The sequence below is a fragment of the Lepidochelys olivacea genome (genome assembly GCF_965140295.1).
Source record: "Lepidochelys olivacea isolate rLepOli2 genome assembly, chromosome: 4".
Taxonomy (NCBI): domain Eukaryota; kingdom Metazoa; phylum Chordata; order Testudines; family Cheloniidae; genus Lepidochelys; species Lepidochelys olivacea.
This window is the reverse complement of record NC_140414.1, coordinates 130,443,557-130,469,842: the sequence shown is the minus strand read 5'-3', so window position 1 is coordinate 130,469,842 and position 26,286 is coordinate 130,443,557. Positions and strand designations below refer to the sequence as shown.

Below are 26,286 nucleotides of genomic sequence, written 5' to 3'. Positions count from 1 at the left end.
TAGATGTCCCTGGACCATCGGATGGAGTCCGAGACCATGAGGCACCGCATGAGCCATGCGTAGCGTCGACTGATCCCACAGGTCTGCGGCACACGCTCGTTGCAGGGGTCCCAAGCGCCCAGGGCTCCGATGATCAGGGCATCCATCTGCACCTCGTAGCCCTTTGCTCTCAGGGTGTCGGCCAGGGGGGCATATTTTTCCAGCTTACGAGCCTGGGCTTCACGGAAGGCCAGGGTCCTGTTCTTAAAGGAGACCGTGACATCGATGAGGATGATCTTTTTCTGGGCCTCGTCGGTGACTACCACGTCAGGTCACAACTGGCTGTCAGTACCAGGGATGGCGCAGTTCACAGCGACCTCCCCCAGGCACAGTGCGATGGCTTTCACCAGGCGGTTCTGGATGGCGTTGTGGCGCAGCTGCCAGGCTCTGGAGTGGGGCTTGCAGCTGCACAAGACGTGGGGCAGGGTCTCGTTGGCATAGCCGCACTTCCTGCAACGCTTGTCTCAGTTCCCGTGGCGGACGGCTCCGTTGAGAGGGACACAGTTGAGCCGGGCACGGTGGATGAACTGCCAGTCGGCAAAACGAGTGAAGTCGCCCCCAGCGAGGAAGTGGTTGCTGGTGTCCCACTTGCTGGTCAGTTCGAAGGCTCTACCCTGGTCCAGTTTACGCTTCAGGGTTTCCATGTACAGTGAGTGGATGGCTGCCTTCAGGGTCCTCTCCAGCATGCCCTGGGCACTCGGGGTGACGATGGTGTTGTCATCGGACCTGATCTGCAGCACCAGGACTCCCAGCTCCTGGCGCTCCTCGCACCACTCCCAGCGGCAGCCGATGCGCTTCCCCAGGCGACGCATGGCATTGCGAGCCCGGGACCACAGTGAAGCGATGTCACGCCCGTCCCGTCCGAATTCGCCATCCAGGGAACCGCTCAGGAAGGTGGCGGTGTCTTGGTTGGAGGGGGCTCTGCCGATCCGCTTCTTTGTTGCGTCATGGAGGGCGTTTGCTGCGATGTTCCTTACCATGGAGTCAGGACACGGCAGCAGACGGAAGGATTGGGTGATTACCGTGATATCACAGAGGTCGCCCATGTGGAGGACATTGGCACTGCCATGCCTGTGGGCGATGCAGACCAGCTCGTTGCTGGCTCTCTGGGGAAGGAACAGCCACTTCTTCGCCAGCTGCCGGACAATCTTGTCTGCCTTGTTGAGGGGTACCTTCGCCATGGTGGATCCCCTTAGGATGAACGAGATGCGGGGGATCAGGAAGGTGTTCAGGGCATTTATCTTCTGCCATGGTGCTAGCAGGGAGGCATCCATCTTGGCGGCATCCTGCAAGATCTTCTGGATGGTGTCCTTGAGTGTCTGCCGGACACGGAAACCCGTCGGCGTGCCGAGGTGCTGGTACGCCTGCCCCTCTGCCAGGGGGATGATGGGCTTGCCCTGGATCTGGAACCCTGTCGTCTGCACCGAGTCCCTTTTGCTGCTGTCGATGTGGAGAGTTGCGTACTTCTTTGCATTGAAGCAGAGCCCTATCCAATCGGCAGCTCGACTGGTGGCATCTAGCATACGTTGGAGGTTCTCTGGGTCATCCGCGGTCAGGACCAGGTCATCCGCATAAGCCAGGACGCTCACCCTCTCACCGTGGAGGTTGAAGCCATCTGTGCCATTGGAGGTTGCTCGCAGCAACGGCTCCATGGCAAGGTTAAAGATGATGGGGCTGAGGGGACAGCCCTGCTTAACTCCGCTCCGGATTGGGATCTCGGCGGTCTCCCCTTCGACCGAGCGAATGGTGGTGCTGCATCCCTTGTACACCTCTCGGATCACACGAAGGAAGTTCTCTGGCATCCCAAACTCCTGGAGTGTGGCAAAGATGTGGTGGTGGGACATGGACCCAAGGGCGTTAGCCAGGTCGAGCCACACTACCATGCACTGCCTCCACGCCCTTCTGGCCATTTCGATGGTGGTTTGGAAGACAAAGTTGTGTTTTACTACAACACCCACCTTGTCTCTTCTATATCCTGGGACCAACATGGCTACAACACTGCAAACATTTTGTCTTAGTCATGTTGAGAATTCTCTTGGTTTGGAAAAAATGTTTATAGGTTTCCTTGGGAGCCTCTGCTCCAGATTTTCCCCTCTGCTTGGCTAACAGTCCCTTCTTCAACACCATTGGTTTTGGCAGTGACTTATGAACTGCTATGCTGGCTTTGCCAGTAAGGGACAAGGCCCCTCTGCATTCTCAGCTAGCAATTTTTCTAACATTCCCAAACAACTGCATACCTGTTAATTTGGATACACAGGGTATCTGCTTACGATGATTGACTGCTATTCATGGGTGTAACATGCCTTTGTTATAGCTACAGAGTTAGAGCCATTGTTCTTGTCACAAATCACATTAAGGATTTGACCAGAATATGAACCCAAGACTTATTACACTCAAATCAGATCTCTAGATGATGAGCCACTTGCTGGTCACCAGCTAGGTTTTCTTTATTAAGAGAGAGTTACTCACTTTGTGTAGTAATTGAGGTTCTTCAGGATGGGTGTCCCTGTGGATGCCCAACTTTAGGTGAATGTGCGTTCCTTTGCCTGTGATCAGAGAATTTCAGTAGCAGTGCCTGCTTGGGTCACACATGTTCTCCCAGACTTGTGCCACTCCTGGGAGCTACATACTGCGGTGCTATCAAACCGTCCTCAGTTCCTTCTCCACCACAGAGTGTATATATGAACTCCGAAGTAGAGGGAAGGAGAGCTGGTAGCGACACACCCACAGGGACACCCATCTGGAAGAACCTAAGTTAATGCACAAGGTAAGTAACCCTTTCTTTTTCCAGGAGTGTCCCTGTAGTTTTTGCAGTTCATTAAGCTTAGAACAGACCTTTAACTTTCAGAAACATCCTATTAGGACAAGGCCCCATGAGATTATTCTGAACCTGCCTGGGGCTCTAGGGGTGTTACCCCACTACAAATAATAGACTAGAAACTGACTTAAAATAGGAGTGAAACTGACATTTCCAAGTCACTTTCATAGTATTGCCAACCCCAAATGTTCAAAAATCATGAATCAGGCTCACCAAACAATATGAGATTGGCTTTAAAATAATGAGATTATGTAAAAATAATAGATTTGATGTCCTTTTTATTTACATTCTGCTTTTTGAGACTTTAGGGTGCACTGGGGTCATATTTTGAAGCTTTCTCCACAGCCACAAAGGCTAGAAACTTCATTTTTCTTTAAGAATGAAGGCTGAAATCATCACATATCACTTGACTCCAGGAGCTGGGACTTTAAGGAAAACAATAATTGTCATGAGACTCATTACAAAACCATGAGAGTTGGCAACGCTGCTTTCACTTCTGTTTAAAGGCTAGTTACTTTCCGGAAGTGTCTTAAACACAACACTACAGTGATTGAGTTGCAGTTTACATAGGAGAATGTTTTAAACGAAACACCAAGAAAATTCCATGTTTTAAAGTTGAGGAAAAAAATTAAGATTTCTGAGGTATATCAGGGCCACAGCAGGAAGGAAAGGAAAGGAAAATAAACAGGCACAGAAGCTCTGCGTAGCTCTTCCTCTTGAAAGAAAGTTGAAGGGTCAAATCTTCTAGTCCTTAATCCAGTAAAACTTCTATTGCTGTCAGCATCTCCATTCATAGATATTAACATGTGCTCAATAACTATACACTTTGTACTTAAATATCTGAGTCATCTTATCCAGAGTTTCATGTTTTATGTGCATTGGCTCAGGGACTACAGTTTCTGGCATATTCTGAACTGTGGTGAGCACACAGATGGTGCCCAGTGAATAATACAAACCATGACAATAATCATCGACTTTATGGACTCTGTGGATGCAATTTCTGTTCTTTGTTCTGGAATTGGCCTGAATACAGCTGAAACCCTAAGAATTTGAAGTAGAATTACATTTGATACTCACATGAAACTTTCTCATTCCTTTCTTTTCTTAAACTCAGAACAAAAAAATGACAAAACAAAATGGTTTTCAGTTAAAATCTAAAATTGCACAGCAGCCATTGCTGTACAGCCCAGCCCGGGGCAGAACATGCTACCCATTGGAGGTTTAGTTCTCTCCTCTCATCTGACTCTGATTCTTTCTTTCTGTTTCTTTCTTTCTTCATCATTCCTGACCTCTGTGCTGCTTTTCATACCGTCAACCATGACATCCTTCCCAATCGCCTGGGACCAATTGCTGGAGTCTGAGAACTGGACTTCTTGATTTTGCTCCCATCTGAGTCTTCTTTTTTGCAGCTTGCAGCAGAGAGAAAGGCTGGTCCAGTGAGACCAGGGTTCTACTTCCCGACCCCCATGGACTTCCTGTATGATCACAGGTCAGTGCCTTAGGGACAGAGTTTCAAAGGTTTTTAGATACCCAAAGATACAGCTAGGCATCTAGTGGGATTTACAAAGCACCTAACCTTCTAGGCACTTTTGAAAACCCCACTAGGTGCCTCAATACCTTTGAAAATCTGGTCTTTAGTCTGTGTCTCTCAGTGCAATGGGAATAACAGCACTGCTCTACTTCACCGAGGGGCTGTGATGTGAGGCGCTCAGATACTATGGTGATGGGGCCACATAAGTACCACAGTAGAGTGGGAACTTCTCTGTACCACTGCTATCCCTTCCCTGAGTTTTGGCCCCTTCTTTTCGTCTACTTCCCTCACATCTCCCTCTTTTCTGAATGTAAACTTGGCTCAGAGGGCTTAGCTGTATTTCTTCTGAGTCCCCTGCGTTCTCTCTTCAATTACCCCTGCAGGGATTCATCTAACCACTTCACTTCCAGAGCCTTAATTTAATTACCAGCTCTTTCTTATTTTAAACACCCTCCCTCTGCTTGTAAACAAAACACTGACTCCCTGCCCCGGGGCACGAGCTGGGAGAAGCACCTTTCTGCAGAACTCACATTCCACACTAATTTTGTGCAGTTAAGAGCTCTGCCTGATAGTACACCTCATGTATGAAACTCAGGGGTGGCAGGAGTCCCCCGGCCCTCCCTAATTGGTGCCCCTGACAATAGGACAGTACTGGTCCGTGGTAGGCCCCACATGCCCTCCAGACCTGAAGAGCATGTTCCAACTGGAGAGGAAGCTTAAAAGGGAGCAAATCAGCTCCAAAAAGGAAGGTTGGAGAGTAAGACAGACCTATCCTAAGGGCTCCTGAATAAAGGTGCCAAAGAAGACTCCCTGTGAGGAAGAAGACTGCCTGCTGAGCCAGGTTGGAAATGAAGGTTTTGTGCTTTTCTTTTGCTATCCTATATTAGATTTGGAGATGAGAGGTAGGCAAATGATAGAAATTGAGCCAGGAGGCAACTCTGTTATAGGGCCCTGGGTCAGAGCCCAGTGGACTAGGAGGGCCTGGGCTCCCCTACCAACTTCCCTTGTTGCAGGAGGGGCATAAGCCTCATTTCCACCCCACTCCCCTTCTAGTAAGGAGAAGGTAAGGATGTTGAAATCCCTGAGATGAAGCTAAGCCATATACAAGGGTTAAGAACTGGAATGAAAGCCTGGTGAGACTGGAAACTGGGTACACTACCCACTAGGCCACCCAGAACTCTGAAGACTATTAGACTCCCTAGCAACCATTTGAGAAACCTTCTACCATTTGGGGCTTTACTCAGTAATCAGGAGATATTTTGAATATGGGAAGGGATTTCTCTCTTACCTCTTTGTTATCTTGCAGTAGTGCAGCTGCATGATACATTATATGACTCTGTTCTGGGCACAGACTGCTTGAAGTACTCCGTATGCTTTAATGTGGAGAGAGTATATGTTGAGAAGGAGGGATGAGAAAGACCCCCTCCCACCGACTACAATTCTTTGAGGGGGTCAACAAGCATGTGGACAAGGGGGAATCCAGTGGCTATAGTGTACTTAGATTTTCAGAAAGCCTTTGACAAGGTCCCTCACCAAAGGCTCTTAAGCAAAGTAAGCTGTCCTGGGATAAGAGTGAAGGTCCTCTCATGGATTGGTAACTGGTTAAAAAATAGGATACAGAGGATAGGAATAAATGGTCAGTTTTCAGAATGGAGAGAGGTAATTAGTGGTGTCCCCCAGGGGACTGTACTGGGACCGGTCCTATTCAATATATTCATAAATGATCTGGAAAAAGGGGTAAAAAGTGAGGTGGCAAAATTGGCAGATGATACAAAAATATTCAAGATAGTTAAGTCCCAGGCAGACTGCAAAGAGCTACAAAAGGATCTCTCAAAACTGGGTGACTGGGCAACAAAATGGCAGATGAAATTCAATGTTGATAAATGCAAAGTAATGAGCATTGGAAAACATAATCCCAACAATACATATACAATGATGGGGTCTAAATTAGCTGTTACCACTCAAGAAAGAGATCTTGGAGTCATTGTGGATTGTTCTCTGAAAACATCCACTCAAAAAAGCTAACAGAATGTTAGGAATCACTAAGAAAGGGATAGATAATAAGACAGAAAATATCATATTGCCTCTATACAAATCCATGGTATGCCCACACCTTGAATACTGCATGCAGATATGGTCGTCCCATCTCAAAAAAGATATATTGGAAAGGTTCAGAAAAGGGCAACAAAAATGATTATGGGCATGGAACAGCTTCCATATGAGGAGAGATAAATAAGACTGGGACTTTTCAGCTTGGAAAAGAGACAGCTAAGGGGGGATATGACTGAGGTCTATAAAATCATGACTGGTGTGGAGAAAGTAAATAAGGTGGTGTTATTTACTCCTTCTCATAACACAAGAACTAGGTGTCACCAAATGAAATTAATAGGCAGCAGATTTAAAACAAACAAAAGGAAGTATTTCTTCATTCAACACACAGTCAACATGTGGAACTCTTTGCCAGAGGATGTTGTGAAGGCCAAGACTATAACAGGGTTCCAAAAAAAACTAGATAAATTCATTGAGGATAGGTCCATCAATGGCTATTAGCCAGTGGACAGGGATGGCGTCTCTAGCCTCTGTTTGTCAGAAGCTAGGAATGGGTGACAGGATGGATCACTTGATGATTACCTGTTTCGTTCATTCCCTCTTGGGCACCTGGCATTAGCCACTGTCAGAAGACAGGATACTGGGTTAGATGGACCTTTGGTCTGACCCAGTGAGGCCATTCTTATGTTCACCTCATAGGTAGGGAAAAGGGCTCAGAGTCTATCAGCTTACATGGGCTGAAAACCAGACAGACATAATTTCTGTTACTCCTGTGAAGTTCTGCATCAGACTACAATGTAACAGACTTCTCTGTATACCCAGATATTGGGCGGCGGGGCAGGGGGAGCTGGGAGCAGTGAGCCTGATAGAGAGAACAGTGAGAGCTTCTGTGTATGAGAAACGCCCCAGCAAACACTCCTTCAGGGTGGGAAGGCAAAAGAGGAAGACTTTATACCCTTTTTTTTACACCACTTGCTTGTTAACAATATGCGTTGCTGCCTTATGAAGGGGATACTTGCTTTTTGGAACTTGGTCTCTTGTGGGCAAGTTTTGCAATCTCCAGAAAGCTGTGAGGAGTTTTCCTCTCCCTGGGGATCCTCATACAACTCATCAAGCTTTCCTACAGTGGAGTCATTGCTTTGGGTGGTGGTCTAGGCCTCTGCATGCCTAAATGACTCAGAGCCCATTGTGCTGGCAAAGGAAGGGTCAGGAGCTTGCAGCAGGAAGACATAACTTGATCTCTGAGGCTCCTCAAAGCTGCCTATAGAAACTCAGACTTAGCCTGATGCTTGCAGGGCTTTACTGCTGCTATGGTGGGAGGCAGAGGGAACCCACAAGAGAGGTGGTTGTACTGGAGAAACTAGAGGGCTAGAAACTCAAAACTCTAGTGATTCCTCAATTCTTGAGAGAGAAAGCAAAGGCACAAATTGAAAGGTAGTAACCACTGCATTAAAACAAGTAAAAATTACAATTATACAACAAAGTGGTGATGAGAAATTGAACCGCCAACTTGTTCCACTGCCAAAGGCAGAAACTCTTGTGGCTTGAGTTGAAGGGTAGGGCTTAGTCCTGGAACCTGCAGCTTCAACGTTGAACCACCTCCGGATTCCACAGGTGAGAGGCATTACCCATTTGTGATGAATGTGAAGAGAAGCTATATGACAGAATATCACACATCTGCCCATTGCAGGGATTTTATACCTTTCTCTGAAATATCTGGTACTGGCCACTGTCAGACAGGATACTGGACCAGCTGGATCTCAGGTCTGATCTAGTATAAGGTCTACCAACTCTTGCAATTTTCTCACAAGTAACCTGCTTTTGGCTGAGACTGGAGCCAGTCTCACTATGATGCAAGATGTGCCACCCCTTTAGCAAATTTCATTCCTTACTGGGAGGAAAACACCCTCTGACTGGCTGCCATCCCCAACTTCCCCATCCTCCAATCAGAGCTGTTGCAAGAGTTAGCCATATCTCTCTTTCCCCTTCTCTCAGGTGCCAGAAGAATGGAGGAGTAGAGGAGAGGGAGCAGCTGAGACCATTCTCATAGGAGAGGCAGTGGGGAGGAAACAGGAGAAACATCCTGGCAGCTCAGGATGGTTCTGCTCCCTCTTCCCTTTGCCCCTTCTGCGAACTCTGGGTCAATCTACTTCCTAATATTCCCCCATCCTCACCTTCCCTGCAACACCAAGCCTAGTAAGAGGGGAATAAGAGGGTGGAAAAGCCCCAGTAGACACACACACTCCAGCCTTGAGAGAGGGTGCTGAAAAACCCGAGGGGAGGTCAGGGAGCAGAACTGATAGTGGGGAATGAGGGGCAGAATTAATTGCTCGACTGCAGGGGATGAGCAGATGTGACGGTGGGAGACTTAATAGATCAGAATTTTGTGGTTTTAGGGAGAAGCGGGAACTCCGCACCCTCAGGCAACAGGAGCTAAAATCACTGTAATTCATAAATTTGGGAGAGTTGCCAACACTAATTGTCACACACATACAGTAAGGTTGGGCAAGGGGAATTCAAAAAATCAAAGACTAAAACACAATATTTACTTTTAAATCTCATGATGTTGGAAGGCAGGGGGGTTGACTCATGATTTTTTTTTTTAATTTTGGAGATGGCAATACTGCAGCATGGCAATTCCTATGTGGAGGCAAACCTATGAAAATACTTGTTTTGGTCGTCAAATCTGACCCTAGAAGGCTTTGTTATACCTTCTTCCCAAAGTATTACTCCAAAAGCAGGAATACTAACAGATAAGAACAAAGATAGGAACAAAGAGGTTTGGTGAATGGACACTCAAATCAGAAAAACAATTTACCCATAAAACAATAAACTGTCTGCCGTATAAGGGGTTTTGGCAAATAGATCTATGTCTTGCTTTTATAAATAAATTTAAAGTTATCCCAACTTTAAGTTAACTCATCATTAGCTACAATACATTAGAGGACCCACACCTATATTTGAACTTTCATACAACAAAAGCCTACGGGTTACAGGACTTAACTGGAGAACATATTACAAAGTCAAAATGGAAACGAATGTTAAAATAATTTTCTAACTATAATCTTGTCCTCTCCCAGTCAATGGGGGAGTGGTCCTCACACTATATGTAGCACAATTTCAAAAAAGGAAATACAATAGTTTACCCCTAGAATCTCTGATGTTCTTTTTAGTTCTTCTTTATTCACATGTATTTTATGGGTTTCCATCACTGTAAATACAAGTATATAACTGAGAACAAAATACAATTTTGAAAAAACAGAGGCATCAATTCTACATTCAAGCCATAATATTAAAAAATAGTGTTGTATAATGAACTAAGCACCACCTTGGGAACCAGGAATTCCTGGGTTCTACTCCCAGTTTTGCCACTGACTTGCAATGTGACCCTGAGTAAGTCACAAAGGACAAATTTTTTAAACTTGGGTGCAAAGTTCAGAATTAGGCACATATGTCCATATTTAAGTACCTAGAAAAATGGCTTGATTTTCAGAGGTACGCTTTTCTAGATACCTAAATATGGATTTGAGTGCCTATCTTTAGGCACCCAAATTTGACAGTTTTGTCTGAAGCTCTGTTTCTCCATCTGTAAAATGAGGAAAATAGCATTAGAGAAGTGTTGTGAGGATGATATGATGATTATATAGCACTTTAAAGGTGCAATGTTCTATTTAACTATTAAGCATTATAAATCATACTAGAAAATGCTGTCTGAAAAAATTGTTGAACAATCTTATATTTTACTCACATTTTCTTACCTGCCAAAATTTTTATCAAGGGAAGCTCCAAAGTGCAAAAGAGTTTCCACAAGCCTTGAACCTGTAAGGCAGAACACAAAATCTTTCCAATATAAGCTTATTTTAATTATGAAATTGGGCCAGGGTGAGATACTGTTATTCACCATGAGTACTACGTGAATCCACAAGTAGTACTATTAAGTAAATGGGACCGAATGTGGAGTGAACTACTACTCTATGTGAATAACAGGATCACAATCTGGCCCATAAACATGTAATCTTCCTGGAAGAGGTACAATTACGCTAATGATGAGCACATGTGTCTCATTCTTCGAAGTGATATATAAAGAGAAATACTCATTGTAATATAAATTCATATGCATGCTGAGACATTTATATGCACAGATAATAGCATAGAGAGTACACTGAAAGTTTGTGGATGATACCAAACTGGGAGGAGTTGCAAACACTTTGGAGGATAGCATTAAAATTCAAAATGATCTGGACAAACTGGAGAAATGGTCTGAAGTATATAGGATGAAATTCAATAAGGACAAATGCAAAGAACTCCACTTAGGAAGGAACAATCAATCAGTTGCACACATACAAAATGGGAAATGACTGCCTGGGAAGGAGTGCTGCAGAAAGGGATCTGGGGGTCATACTGGATCACAAGCTAAATATGAGTCAATAGTACAACACGGGGGGCGGAGGGGGGGAGAAAACATCATTTTGGGATATATTAGCAGGAGTGTTGTAAGCAAGACACAAAAAGTAATTTTTCTACTCTATTCCACGCTGATTAAGCCTCAACTGGAGTATTGTGTCCAGTTCTGGGTACCACATTTCAGGAAAGATGTGGACAAATTGGAGAAAGTCCAAAGAAGAGCTACACAATTATTAAAGGTCTAGAAAACAGTACCTTTGAGGGAAGATTGAAAAAACTTGATTTGTTTAGTCTGGAGAAGAGAAGAGTGAGAGGGGATATGGTAACTGTTTTCAAGTACATAAAAGGTTGTTAGAAGGAGGAGGGAGAAAAGAGAATTACCTTTTTGTAACTGTTGTTCTTCTAGATGTGTTGCTTATGTCCATTCCATTGTAGGGGAGTGTGCTCGTCACATGCACTGGTGCCAGAAGTTTTCCTGCAGTGGATGAGGATGAGCTCTGGTGCCCACTGGAGTGGTGTGTGTATGCACCAGTATAAGAGGCGCCGCCAGCTCCCCGCCCCCTCAGTTCTTTCTTGCCAGAAACTCTGATAGTGGGGAAGGAGGGTGGGTCATGGAATGGACATGAACACCACATCTCGAAGAACAACGGTTACGAAAAGGTAACTCTTTTCTTCTTCAAGTGCTTGCTCATGACCACTCCATTGTAGGTGATTCCCAAGCAGTACCACTGGAAGCGGGTAGGAGTTCATGGATGTGTTGATTGCAAGCAGCTCTGCTGAAGCCAGCATAATCTCTGGCCTGCTGAGTGATGGCATAATGCATCGTGAATGTGTGTAGTGAAGACCACGTCATGGCCCGGCATATATTCTGGATAGAGACATGCACCAGGAAGACAGCCGAAGATGCCTGCACCCTAGTCAAATGGGCATTCACAATCAGTGGAGGCACAGCCTGAGCCAACTCGTAACAAGTATGGATGCAGGTGGTAATCCAAGGAATCCCTGTTGAGGTTAAAGGGACAAACCATCCCGATGTGTCGAAAGAATAGTAAATATGGCAGGCGACCAGCTTGGCTTAACAGTGAAATCCTAGCGGATCTTAAACATAAAAAAGAAGCTTACAAGAAGTGGAAGATTGGAAGAGTATAAAAATATTGCTCGGGCATGTAGGAATGAAATCAGGAGGGCCAAATCGCACCTGGAGCTGCAGCTAGCAAGAGATGTCAAGAGTAACAAGAAGGGTTTCTTCAGGTATGTTGGCAACAAGAAGAAAGCCAAGGAAAGTGTGGATCCCTTAGTGAATGAGGGAGGCAATTTAGTGACAGAGGATGTGGAAAAAGCTAATGTACTCAATGTTTTTTTTTGCCTCTGTCTTCACTAACAAAGTCAGCTCCCAGACTGCTGCGCTGGGCATCACAGCATGGGGAGTAGATGGCCAGCCCTCTGTGGAGAAAGAGGTGGTTAGGGACTATTTAGAAAAGCTGGACGTGCACAAGTCCATGGGGCCGGACGAGTTGCATCCGAGAATGCTAAAGGAATTGGCGGCTGTGATTGCAGAGCCATTGGCCATTATCTTTGAAAACTCGTGGCGAACGGGGGAAGTCCCAGATGACTGGAAAAAGGCTAATGTAGTGCCAATCTTTAAAAAAGGGAAGGAGGAGGATCCTGGGAACTACAGGCCAGTCAGCCTCACCTCAGTCCCCGGAAAAATCATGGAGCAGGTCCTCAAAGAATCAATCCTGAAGCACTTACAAGGGAGGAAAGTGATCAGGAACAGTCAGCATGGATTCACCAAGGGAAGGTCATGCCTGACTAATCTAATCGCCTTCTATGATGAGATTACTGGTTTTGTGGATGAAGGGAAAGCAGTGGATGTATTGTTTCTTGACTTTAGCAAAGCTTTTGACACGGTCTCCCACAGTATTCTTGTCAGCAAGTTAAAGAAGTATGGGCTGGATGAATGCATTATAAGGTGGGTAGAAAGTTGGCTAGATTGTCGGGCTCAACGGGTAGTGATCAATAGCTCCATGTCTAGTTGGCAGCCGGTGTCAAGTGGAGTGCCCCAGGAGTCGGTCCTGGGGCCGGTTTTGTTCAATATCTTCATAAATGATCTGGAGGATGGTGTGGATTGCACTCTCAGCAAATTTGCGGATGATACTAAACTAGGAGGAGTGGTAGATACGCTGGAGGGCAGGGATAGGATAGAGAGGGACCTAGACAAATTGGAGGATTGGGCCAAAAGAAAGCTGATGAGGTTCAATAAGGATAAGTGCAGGGTCCTGCACTTAGGACGGAAGAACCCAATGCACTGCTACAGACTAGGGACCGAATGGCTAGGCAGCAGTTCTGCAGAAAAGGACCTAGGGGTGACAGTGGACGAGAAGCTGGATATGAGTCAGCAGTGTGCCCTTGTTGCCAAGAAGGCCAATGGCATTTTGGGGTGTATAAGGAGGGGCATTGCCAGCAGATCGAGGGATGTGATCGTCCCCCTCTATTCGACATTGGTGAGGCCTCATCTGGAGTACTGTGTCCAGTTTTGGGCCCCACACTACAAGAAGGATGTGGATAAACTGGAGAGAGTCCAGGGAAGAGCAACAAAAATGATTAGGGGTCTGGAACACATGACTTATGAGGAGAGGCTGAGGGAACTGGGATTGTTTAGTCTGCAGAAGAGAAGAATGAGGGGGGATTTGATAGCTGCTTTCAACTACCTGAGAGGTGGTTCCAGAGAGGATGGTTTTAGACTATTCTCAGTGGTAGAAGAGGACAGGACAAGGAGTAATGGTCTCAAGTTGCAGTGGGGGAGGTTTAGGTTGGATATTAGGAAAAACTTTTTCACTAAGAGGGTGGTGAAACATTGGAATGCGTTACCTAGGGAGCTGGTGGAATCTCCTTCCTTAGAAGTTTTTAAGGTCAGGTTTGACAAAGCCCCGGCTGGGATGATTTAATTGGGGATTGGTCCTGCTTTGAGCAGGGGGTTGGACTAGATGACCTCCTGAGGTCCCTTCCAACCCTGATATTCTATGATTCTATGATAATCCAATTCGAAATTCTCTGAGAGAACACCGGAAGGCCCTTCATCCTGTCAGCTATCGCGATAAAGAGCTGGGTCGATCTGCAGAAGGGCTTGGTGTGCTCCAGGTAGAATGCCAGGACATGCTTGACATCCAGAGTGTGCAACCACCTCTCCTCTTTGGTCGAAGGAGGCTTCAGGCAGAACACTGGGAGGAAGATATCCTGGTTGACACGAAAGTGAGACACTACCTTATGCAGAAAAGCTGGATGGGGCCACAGCTGGACCTCGTCTTTGTAAAATACCATGTACGGGGACTCTGAAGTGAGGGTTTTAATCTTGGAGACACGCCTTGCCGAGGTAAGCGCTACAAGGAATGTGACCTTCCATAACAGGTCGGAAAGGGAACAAGAAGCCATGGCGGACCCCGTGAGCCTGGAGAGGACAAGGTTAAGGTCCTATTGGGGAACCTGGTCCCAGATTGGCGGAAAGAGCCTTTCAAGGCCCTTCAGGAACCTGATCGGCATCTCATGCGAGAATACCGATTTACCCTGGATGTGAGGATGGAAAGCCGGTATGGCTACCAGGTGCTCCTTGATCAAAGAGAAGGCGAGGCCCTGGTGCTTTATGTAGAACAGGTAATCCAGGACGGTCTGCAGAGATGACTGGGTCAGGGAGATGTTGCACTCTGACACCCAGCAGGAGAAATGCTTCCACTTTGCCAGGTAAATCATTCTAGTGGAGGGCTTTCTGCTTTCCAAGAGAACCTGCTATACCTGACTAGAGCAAGCCTGTTCCTCTGGATTCAGCCACCCAGCATCCAAGCTGTGAGGTGGAGAGAGGCAAGGTTTGGATGCAGGAGCTGACCGTAATCCCGCAAGAGTAGGTCTGGGCGGCTGGGAAGTGGCCATGGGGCTGCCACTGCCAGGTCCATGAGCGTGCCAAACCAATGCTGGCAAGGCCATGCCAGGGTGGTGTCAGCAGCGCACTCCACACTGAGCCATGGTGCTAGGAGCATTATCTGATCCGGTCGGCTCTGAGGCCGGTGCAAGGGCCGACTCCATAAGTAGTGCTCGGAGACTAATGTCCCGCTCCTTTTTGGTCCGCGGAAGACGCTCTTGCAGATGCAACACTTGTCGCTAACGTGGATTTCCCCTAAACACTTCAGACAGCTTCTATGGTGATCACTGACTAGCATGGGCTTCTTGCAACAGTCACTGGGGTATGCCCGTCCCTAGGCTAAGTCCCATTTGGAACTAACAAACTATCACTAACTCTACACTAAGGGAACTATAAACCTGTAACAACAAAGTTTTTAACAACAATATACAAAAAGTTCACAACTAGGCACAGTTGAGAGGAGTAAGCTTGCCAAGGCAAGGAGACATTCCAGCACCATCACTGGTGGTAAGAAGGAACTGAGGGAGGGGGAGCAGCTTGCGTCCCTTATACTGGTGCATACGTGCGCCACTCCAGAGGGCACCTGAGCCGGTCCCCTATGGATACCACTGAGGGAAAAACTTCCGGTACCAGTGCATGTGGCGAGCACACACACCTACAATGCAATGGACATGAACAAGCACTAGAAGAAGAAAAATTGTCAGTGGTCCTCCAGCCCCATTCCCACAATGCAGTGAACCCTTTTCTGCCTAACCTTTACCCACATCTATAAAAGGTCCCTGTTGCCCTGCTGTCACCACTAGTAGCAAGTTGTGCTGACCACTTGAGAATGATTTTTCACTGCACTCCTTTGATCAGTACAGGTGACCATGGATAATGTTTGGAGAGCAGCCACTTGCTCTGCCAAGCACACAGCAGTCTTGATACATGTGTGGTCAGAGAATACCATCCTCTATGTCTTCTCCTGTACCAGGAAATGTTACAGAGGCTGGAGAAAGTGGTCATTCTCTGGACTCCAGCCCAATGCTAGGAACACATGAAGCACCTGAGGCTCCGTACCGTAGAGCAAAAAGACTCCAACATTCACTCCAGATGGGATCGTCATACGTGCCTTTTCTATGATGAACTGGACAGGGTGCTCTCCAGGGCTCACAGTACAGAGCCTGAAGTGGGTCAACCCCCTCCTCAACCCTGCCAACCTCATCATCTGACAGGATGCTGATGAGGGCCAGGGCAAGGAAAGGAGGCAGCAAGGGACCATGGAGGAATACCTGAAAGACCCAGATGAAGAGGAGCGTGTCATTTTGCACCTCTACCCAGAGAAGCCAGTTGAGCAAGCCCCCCAATTAGCCTGAGGAGGACCCCGAGGCATGGCAGGAATGAGCACCCAAGACTGGTAAATTACAGTAGACCCCCCCCCACCTTCCCTGCCAGTATCCCCTCTTGCTCTAATGCGATATACCTGATTTTAAGCCCAGCGCCTGGCTCTGCATCACCCCAAAATGGTCCCCAAGCAAAGGCAGCTATAAAGCAATGATTTTATAGAATTTGTATGAACCACTATTACATATTGGCAGAGGCTATAAAAAAGACTTTTAAACTACCCTTGTGCCTGTACATTTCTCAGCCAGCATGCTGTCAGTGATAGTCCTGGGGCCCTGTGGACCAGGGAAAAGGGAAGAGGGCAGGTTTGGAAAGAGCCCAGTTGAGGATAGGACAGTTGTAGAAACCTGATTGTTGTCCAAAGTTACAGCGGTCTTTGGCTCCTTTGAAGATTACAAAAGAGTTTAAGTGATTTACCTGAGTTAACCCTGCCCCACCTTAGTCTTCCTGTCACCTTACAACTGGGAGCCACGCGGCACAAAGGTGCACGTGTGTTAGGTACAGGAAGGGAAAGGGAATCCTTTGGTTGTCTGAGGAACATCACAGCAGTCCTCACTCTCTTTGAAGATTACTTTTTTTTTTTAAACTGTTCCAATGATGCAGAAGCCATGAGAAATGTGGGTGGGTGAGAGATGCACTCTAGAGGTAGCACGAACACAATGCCATGTCCTTTTGCAATGGACAGGTGAGTGGCTTGCAGTGTTGATTGGAAGCTTCAAAGAACAAAAAGAAGTTGTGGTGTGTGTCTTTCTTTCCCTGAGCCTTTCACCACTGTTCAGGGGACACCGGGATTGGATATTCTGATGCTGCGGGGGGCTGGAATTGCGGGGGGAGGGGTTTGCTTCTCCTGTTCCATGGAAGCTCCATCTGCAGGCTTAGAATATCATCAGTTTCCTGTCAAATTGCCTTCCCAATCCTGTAAGCAGGACCGGCTCCAGCTTTTTTGCTGCCCCAAGCGGCGGGGAAAAAAAAAATCCCGATTGAGCTGCTGCTGAGGTGGAAGGGAAGGAATGAAGGACTCACCGCCGAAGACCCAGACGTGCCTCCCCAATAACTGATGGTGTGCCACTCCTTTCTATTGGCTGCCCCAGGCACCTGCTTCCTTCACTGGTGCCTGGAGCCGGCCCTGCCTGTAAGCTCATTTCAGCAAATGTCTGGTTTAGCAGAAATACCAGCTTGTTTTGAAGTTCAACAGCAGCACAAATGTACTTGGTCCAACTTCATAGCTGACCAAACCCCTCCAAGCAGCAATATGTAGAGGGGTGATGTCATAAATATAAAGGAAAGGGTAAACCTCTTTAAAATTCCTCCTGGTCAGAGGAAAAATCCTCTCACCTGTAAAGGGTTAAGAAGCTAAAGGTAACCTCGCTGGCACCTGACCAAAATGACCAATGAGGAGACAAGATACTTTCAAAAGCTGGGAGGAGGGAGAGAAACAAAGGGTCTGGGTCTGTCTATATGCTTCTTTTACCGGGGATAGACCAGGAATGGAGTCTTAGAACTTTTACAGGTTTCAGAGTAACAGCCGTGTTAGTCTGTATTCGCAAAAAGAAAAGGAGTACTTGTGGCACCTTAGAGACTAACCAATTTATTTGAGCATAAGCTTTCGTGAGCTACAGCTCACTTCATCGGAAGCTTATGCTCAAATAAATTGGTTAGTCTCTAAGGTGCCACAAGTACTTCTTTTCTTTTTAGAAGTTTTAGTAAGTAATCTAGCTAGGTATGTGTTAGATTATGATTTCTTTAAATGGCTGAGAAAAGAATTGTGCTGAATAGAATGACTATTTCTATCTGTGTGTCTTTTTTGTAACTTAAGGTTTTGCCTAGAGGGATTCTCTATGTTTTGAATCTAATTACCCTGTAAGGTATCTACCATCCTGATTTTACAGAGGTGGTTCCTTTACTTCTATTTCTATTAAAAGTATTCTTGTAAGAAAACTGAATGCTTTTTCATTGTTCTCAGATCCAAGGGTTTGGGTCTGTGGTCACCTATGCAAATTGGTGAGGATTTTTACCAAACCTTTCCCAGGAAGTGGGGTGCAAGGGTTGGGAGGATTTTGGGGGGAAAGACGTATCCAAACTGCGTTTCCCAGTAAACCCAGTTAGAGTTTGGGGGTGGCAGTGGATATTCCAAGGACAAAGGATAAAATTAATTTGTACCTTGGGGAAGTTTTAACCTAAGCTGGTAAAAGTAAGCTTAGGAGGTTTTCATGCAGGTCCCCACATCTGTACCCTAGAGTTCAGAGTGGGGGAGGAACCTTGACATGGTGGCAGAGGGGTGGGATTAACCTGAAATCATTTTGAGATCAATTTGAGATTTTTTGAACCAGAAATACAGATTTTAAAAAGGAATTTTTTTTTCCTTTGGGGCTGCTGGAAAGGAGGTCCAGAAAGCAGCTGAAACTGCTCACTATCAGAGAATAGGTATTCTATTCCAGCACAGCAAAATTTTACAGCCAAGTTTTGTTTGTTTATTTCTAAACCTTGGGTGTAAAGTTAGTTAAAAACAGAGAGGTTAGGATGACAAAATCCACAGCTCGACGAAAGCTGGAATTAGCCAGATTTCAGGCTGAGGAAAAACAAAGGGAACATGAAAGACAGATAGAACTCATGCGGCTGGAGGAGGAGAGGGAAAAAGAGAGGAAGCATGCACTGGAGATGGAGAAGGTAAAGGCTCAGCAGAATATACCAACAAACCCTAGCAATCCTTCTCCAAGTACCACTCCCCATCCCAGAAAGTTCCCCACCTACAAGGCAAGCGATGATACTGAGGCCTTCCTAGAAAACTTTGAAAGGGCCTGCCTTGGGTACAACATCTCTACTGACCAATACATGGTAGAGCTGAGGCTCCAGCTCAGTGGACCCTTAGCTGAGGTGGCAGCTGAAATGCCTAAAGAACACATGAACAAGTATGAACTGTTTAAATCCAAGGCGAGAGTCAGAATGGGGATAACACCCGAGCAGTCTCGTCGGAGGTTCAGAGCCCTAAGGTGGAAACCAGACGTGTCATTTACCCGACATGCCTACCACATTGTAAAACATTGGGATGCCTGGATATCAGGAGCAAGTGTTGAATCTCCAGTAAATTCGCCCTTCCTAATGCAAATGGAACAATTCTTAGAGGGTGTTCCTGAGGAACTAGAAAGATACATCCTAGATGGGAAGCCCAAAACTGTAATCGAGGCAGGAGAGATTGGAGCCAGATGGGTGGAGGTGGCAGAGAAGAAGAAAACTGGTCGCAGTTGGAGCGGAGACCAGAAGGGACAACCCCAGACCACACCCTATTACCGGGGGCCTCCCAAAGCCCCACCTACCTCCCAAAGAACCCTCCAGACCCCTTATCGTCCCACCAACCCGTTCTCCAGCAACCGTCCTCACCCCAGTGAGCCGTCAGCTGGACAATGTTTTAAATGTAACGAGCTGGGGCATGTAAAGGCCAGCTGCCCCAAGAACCCCAACAGATTACAGTTCATTGCACCGGAATCACACCAGAGGTCCGCAGGCCCAGATACCTCCCAGATACCCTTGGAGCGGAGGGAAACTGTGAGTGTGGGCGGGAAGAAGGTCACTGTGTGGAGGGACACCGGAGCACAAGTGTCAGCTATCCATGCTTCCTTAGTGGACCCCAATTTAATCAACCCAGAGATCCAAGTGACGATTCAACCCTTCAAGTCCAACTCTTTCAATTTGCCTACAGCCAAGTTGCCTGCCCAGTACCAGGGCTGGTCAAGAACGTGGACTTTTGCAGTCTATGATGATTATCCCATCCCCATGCTGTTGGGGGAAGACTTGGCCAATCATGTGAAGTGGGCCAAAAGGGTAGGAATGGTCACCCGTAGCCAGGCTAAACAAGCAGTGAGGCCTAGCTCTGTTCCGGAAACTTCTATCAGGACCCAGTCAGAGGTGATGGACCCGGACCCCAGGCCAATGTCTGCAACAGCAGTAGCGGATCCAGTCCCAGAGACCCAGATGGAACCAGTCCCAGAACCGGAACCAGCAGAACAACCAGCACCAGACCATTTGCCAGCACTGAATCCAGTACTTGCAACCTCAACACCAGAGGGCCCCACCGAACCTGAACCAACAGCAGCCGATAACCCTTCACAAGAGGCTCAGCCGGAGCCTGAATCCCAACATAGTGCACCAGCGGAGAACGGTTCACAGTCAACGGAAACAGCCCCATCCCCTACATCGCTTCCAGAGGGACCAAGCATAGGTCCACAATCCAATGAGGAACTGATGTCTCCAGCATCAAGGGAACAGTTCCAGACCGAACAGGAAGCAGATGAAAGCCTCCAGAGAGCTTGGACGGTGGCACGGAGCAACCCACTGCCTCTCAGCTCTTCTAATCGATCCAGGTTTGTTGTAGAAAGAGGACTTTTATACAAGGAAACTCTTTCTGGTGGACACCAGGAAGACTGGCATCCTCAAAGACAGTTGGTAGTTCCAACTAAATACCAGGCCAACCTCTTGAGCTTAGCCCATGATCACCCTAGTGGCCATGCTGGGGTGAACAGGACCAAAGACCGTTTGGGGGGGTCATTCCACTGGGAGGGAATGGGCAAGGATGTTTCTATCTATGTCCAGTCTTGTGAAGTATGCCAAAGAATGGGAAAACCCCAAGACCAGGTCAAAGTCCCTCTCCAGTCACTCCCCATCATTGAAGTTCCATTTCAGCGAGTAGCTGTGGATATTCTGGGTCCTTTTCCGAAAAAGACACCCAGAGGAAAGCAGTACAGACTGACTTTCATGGATTTGGCCACCCGATGGCCGGAAGCAGTAGCTCTAAGCAACACCAGGGCTAAAAGTGTGTGCCAGGCACTAGCAGACATTTTTGCCAGAGTAGGTTGGCCCTCCAACATCCTTACAGATGCAGGGACTAATTTCCTGGCAGGATCTATGGAAAACCTTTGGGAAGCTCATGGGGTAAATCACTTGGTTGCCACTCCTTACCACCATCAACCAAATGGCATGGTGGAGAAGTTTAATGGAACTTTGGGGGCCATGATACGTAAATTCATAAATAAGCACTCCAATGATCGGGACCTAGTGTTGCAGCAGTTGCTCTTTGCTTACAGAGCTGTACCACACCCCAGTTTAGGGTTTTCCCCATTTGAACTTGTATATGGCTGTGAGGTTAAGGGGCCATTACAGCTGGTGAAGCAGCAATGGGAGGGATTTACACCTTCTCCAGGAACTAACATTCTGGACTTTGTAACCAAACTACAAAACACCCTCCGAATCTCTTTAGCCCTTGCTAAAGAAAACTTACAGGATGCTCAAAAAGAGCAAAAAACCTGGTATGATAAACATGCCAGAGAGCGTTCCTTCAAAGTAGGGGACCAGGTCATGATCTTAAAGGTGCTCCAGGCCCATAAAATGGAAGCATCGTGGGAAGGGCCATTCACGGTCCAGGAGCGCCTGGGAGCTGTTAATTATCTCATAGCATTCCCCACCTCCAACCGAAAGCCTAAGGTGTACCATATTAATTCTCTAAAGCCCTTTTATTCCAGAGAATTAAAGGTTTGTCAGTTTACAGCCCAGGGAGGAGAGGACGCTAAGTGGCCTGCAGGTGTCTACTACGAAGGGAAATGTGCTGGTGGTGTGGAAGAGGTGAACCTCTCCATGACCCTTGGGCGTATGCAGCGACAGCAGATCAAGGAGCTGTGCACTAGCTACGCGCCAACGTTCTCAGCCACCCCAGGACTGACTGAACGGGTATACCACTCCATTGACACAGGTAATGCTCACCCAATTAGAGTCCAACCTTACCGGGTGTCTCCTCAAGCTAAAACTGCTATAGAACGGGAGATCCAGGATATGTTACAGATGGGTGTAATCCACCCCTCTGGAAGTGCATGGGCATCTCCAGTGGTTCTAGTTCCCAAACCAGATGGGGAAATACGTTTTTGCGTGGACTACCGTAAGCTAAATGCTGTAACTCGCCCAGACAACTATCCAATGCCACACATAGATGATCTATTAGAGAAACTGGGACGGGCCCAGTTCATCTCTACCTTGGACTTAACCAAGGGGTACTGGCAGATACCGCTAGACGAATCTGCCAAGGAAAGGTCAGCCTTCACCACACATCTCGGGCTGTATGAATTTAATGTACTCCCTTTCGGGCTGCGAAATGCACCCGCCACCTTACAAAGACTTGTAGATGGTCTCCTAGCAGGATTAGGAGAATATGCAGTCGCCTACCTTGACGATGTGGCCATATTTTCGGATTCCTGGGCAGACCACCTGGAACATCTACAAAAAGTCCTTGAGCGCATAAGGGCGGCAGGACTAACTGTTAAGGCTAAGAAGTGTCAAATAGGCCTAAACAGAATAACTTACCTTGGACACCAGGTGGGTCAAGGAACTATCAACCCCCTACAGGCCAAAGTGGATGCTATCCAAAAGTGGCCTGTCCCAAAGTCAAAGAAACAGGTTCAATCCTTCTTAGGCTTGGCCGGTTATTACAGACGATTTGTACCGCAATACAGCCAAATCGCCGCCCCACTGACCGACCTAACCAAAAAGAAACAGCCAAATGCCGTTCAGTGGACTGAAAAGTGTCAGAAAGCCTTTAACAAGCTTAAAGCGACACTCATGTCTGACCCTGTACTAAGGGCCCCAGACTTTGACAAACCGTTCCTAGTAACCACAGATGCGTCCGAGCGTGGTGTGGGAGCAGTTTTAATGCAGAAAGGACCTGATCAAGAATTCCACCCTGTAAGTGTTTCTCAGCAAAAAACTGTCTGAGAGGGAAAGCAACTGGTCAGTCACTGAAAAAGAATGTTACGCCATTGTCTACGCTCTGGAAAAGCTACACCCCTATGTTTGGGGACGGCGTTTCCACCTGCAAACCGACCAAGCTGCACTGAAGTGGCTTCACACCGTCAAAGAAAATAACAAAAAACTTCTTTGGTGGAGTTTAGCTCTCCAAGATTTTGATTTCGACATCCAACATATCTCAGGAGCTTCTAACAAAGTGGCTGATGCACTCTCCCGTGAAAGTTTCCCAGAATCAACTGCTTAAAATCGTCCTTGAGATGTGGAAAATATTGTTAGTCTTTATGTACTTGGTAGTATATTTAGAGATGCATGTGTCTTATTAACTCTGTTTTTCCTAGAGCTCTAGGAAGAAATCCCAGCCAGTGTTTCACTCTAGCTGAGATGTGGGGGGCGTGTCATAAATATAAAGGGAAGGGTAAACCCCTTTAAAATCCCTCCTGGCCAGAGGAAAAATCCTCTCACCTGTAAAGGGTTAAGAAGCTAAAGGTAACCTCGCTGGCACCTGACCAAAATGACCAATGAGGAGACAAGATACTTTCAAAAGCTGGGAGGAGGGAGAGAAACAAAGGGTCTGTGTCTGTCTATATGCTGCTTTTGCTGGGGATAGACCAGGAATGGAGTCTTAGAACTTTTAGTAAGTAATCTAGCTAGGTATGTGTTAGATTATGATTTCTTTAAATGGCTGAGAAAAGAATTGTGCTGAATAGAATGACTATTTCTGTCTGTGTGTCTTTTTTGTAACTTAAGGTTTTGCCTAGAGGGATTCTCTATGTTTTGAATCTAATTACCCTGTAAGGTATCTACCATCCTGATTTTACAGAGGTGATTCCTTTACTTCTACTTACTTCTATTTCTATTAAAAGTATTCTTGTAAGAAAACTGAATGCTTTTTCATTGTTCTCAGATCCAAGGGTTTGGGTCTGTGGTCACCTATGCAAATTGGTGAGGATTTTTACCAAACCTTTCCCAGAAAGTGGGGTGCAAGGGTTGGGAGGATTTTGGGGGGAAAGATGTATCCAAACTGCATTTCCCAGTAAACCCAGTTAGAGTTTGGGGGTGGCAGTGGATATTCCAAGGACAAAGGATAAAATTAATTTGTACCTTGGGGAAGTTTTAACCTAAGCTGGTAAAAGTAAGCTTAGGAGGTTTTCATGCAGGTCCCCACATCTGTACCCTAGAGTTCAGAGTGGGGGAGGAACCTTGACAGGTGACAATTAGCAGAAACATTTCTCTGGCATAGATTGTTGGCTCTCCTCCAAGGACTGAAAAGGCATCTCTGATGACCAGCCTTTAAAGAAGAAATTGACACCTGGTAACATAACTCTTGGAAGGAACTGAACTCCACTCCAACTGCCCCCTTGAGACACTGTAAACATTATAATATTTTTAAAACATTGCTAGATGTATCTTACCATTATTAGCCTCGGCTCCTTCTTTGGAAGCTGCAAAAGTTGTTTGAGAACAAAGAACAGTCTAACAATCGCATTCTTGAAATGCAAAAAAGTACAGACATTGTGGCCTTCTATAACAACGTTATGTTATGTGTGGGGATTTCTTAGCTTCTTTCTAAATGAATAAAAAAAGAATTGGAAGGCCCTTCAGCTGCTGAGAGGAAAACCATTTTGCTAGGAGGGCAGGAATATCACCACAGAGATGACAGAGGCAGATGGAGAAAGACTCTAGAGCAGTGGTTCTCAAAGCCGGTCCACTGCTTGTTCAGGGAACCCCCTGGTGGGCTGGGCCAATTTTGTTTACCTGCTGCACCCGCAGGTTCAGCCGATCGCAGCTCCCACTGGCTGCGGTTAGCCGCTCCAGGCCAATAGGGGCTGCAGAAAGCAGCACGGGCCGAGGGACGTGCTGGCTGCCCTTCCCGCAGCCCCCATTGGCCTGGAGCGGCAAACTGCGGCCAGTGGGAGCCGCGATCGGCCGAACCTGCAGACGCGGCAGGTAAACAAACTGGCCCGGCCCACCAGGGGGTTTCCCTAAACAAGCAGCGGACCGGCTTTGAGAACCACTGCTCTAGAGTACATGCTCATTGCATGGACAGGAGTGACCAGGAGCCATTTGAGTTTCTCCTGGCATGGGAGGGTCAGGTTCTTCAGCATGAAGACACACAGAATCCATGCCACAGGGCAAGAGAGCATGCCCAAAGGAAACAGGAGAAGGCTTAAAGGAAACAGGAGCTTGCCCAAAGAGAATGGAAGCATGCCGATGCAGTCACTAATACAACTGATGGCCAAACGAATTTGGGGCCCACCTGCTGCTGTGACTACTGCTACTTTCTGGGACTCCACCTCTGCTACTCCTCCTCTTCTAGCTGCTGCCCAGGGTGCTACTGAAGCAGAGGACCCACACCCGCAAGTGATTGGGAGGAGCCTGCAGGACTCCCGACACAACACCCTCCACTACTACCTTAAACCCCTAACAAGGAAACCCCTTGAACATGCAGGAGGGGAACAACGAACCGTTACCTGAAGCAATCCCTGAAGCCCAGAAGCCCCAAACCCTGCACAGGAGACGTCCCTGGTTTGTCTACTCCAGAAAATTTTCCGCACCTGTTCCCCCCCCTTGTTGGGAAGGGGAAGGAGAAAGGCAATGAGATGGGTTTAGAGACAGTAGCAGGCATGGTGCTCAGGAAGCCAGACCACTTGTGATTTCATGTGCAGTTCCTTTAAAAAAAAAAGTTTCACTTTTACATTTCATGTGTCGCTTTTAATAAAGGTTACAGTTTCCTTAGTCTAAATAATAAGATGGGTGAACTAGAGTGCCTTGTGCTAAAGGAGGATATTGATATAATAGGCATCACAGAAACCTGGTGGAGTGAGGACAATCAATGGGACACAATCATTCCGGGGTACAAAATATATCAGAAGGACAGAACAGGTCCTGTTCTGGACAGAACAGGTCCAGAACAGGTCCCAAGAAGGGTTTCTTCAGGTATGTTGGCAACAAGAAGAAAGCCAAGGAATGTGTGGGCCCCTTACTGAATGAGGGAGGCAACCTAGTGACAGAGGATGTGGAAAAAGCTAATGTACTCAATGCTTTTTTTGCCTCTGTTTTCACTAACAAGGTCAGCTCCCAGACTGCTGCGCTGGGCATCACAAAATGGGGAAGAGATGGCCAGCCCTCTGTGGGGATAGAGGTGGTTAGGGACTATTTAGAAAAGCTGGACGTGCACAAGTCCATGGGGCCAGACGAGTTGCATCCGAGAGTGCTGAAGGAATTGGCGGCTGTGATTGCAGAGCCATTGGCCATTATCTTTGAAAACTCGTGGCGAACCGGGGAAGTCCCGGATGACTGGAAAAAGGCTAATGTAGTGCCAATCTTTAAAAAAGGGAAGAAGGAGGATCCTGGGAACTACAG

General features: G+C 46.9%; 1 protein-coding gene across 1 annotated transcript in view; it reads right to left on the bottom strand.

Moving 5' to 3' along the window:
* Nucleotides 1-26,286, bottom strand: part of POLN (DNA polymerase nu) — a gene marked incomplete at its 3' end in the record, with an annotated part of 269,901 nt that overhangs the window by 162,771 nt on the left and 80,844 nt on the right. Inside the window, exons 12-13 of the mRNA XM_084625771.1 lie at nucleotides 10,196-10,256; nucleotides 9,584-9,648 (exon numbers count right to left, since the gene is read on the bottom strand). Of these exons, the coding sequence (XP_084481897.1) occupies nucleotides 9,584-9,648; nucleotides 10,196-10,256 (126 nt within the window). The remainder of the gene's footprint in view (nucleotides 1-9,583; nucleotides 9,649-10,195; nucleotides 10,257-26,286) is intronic.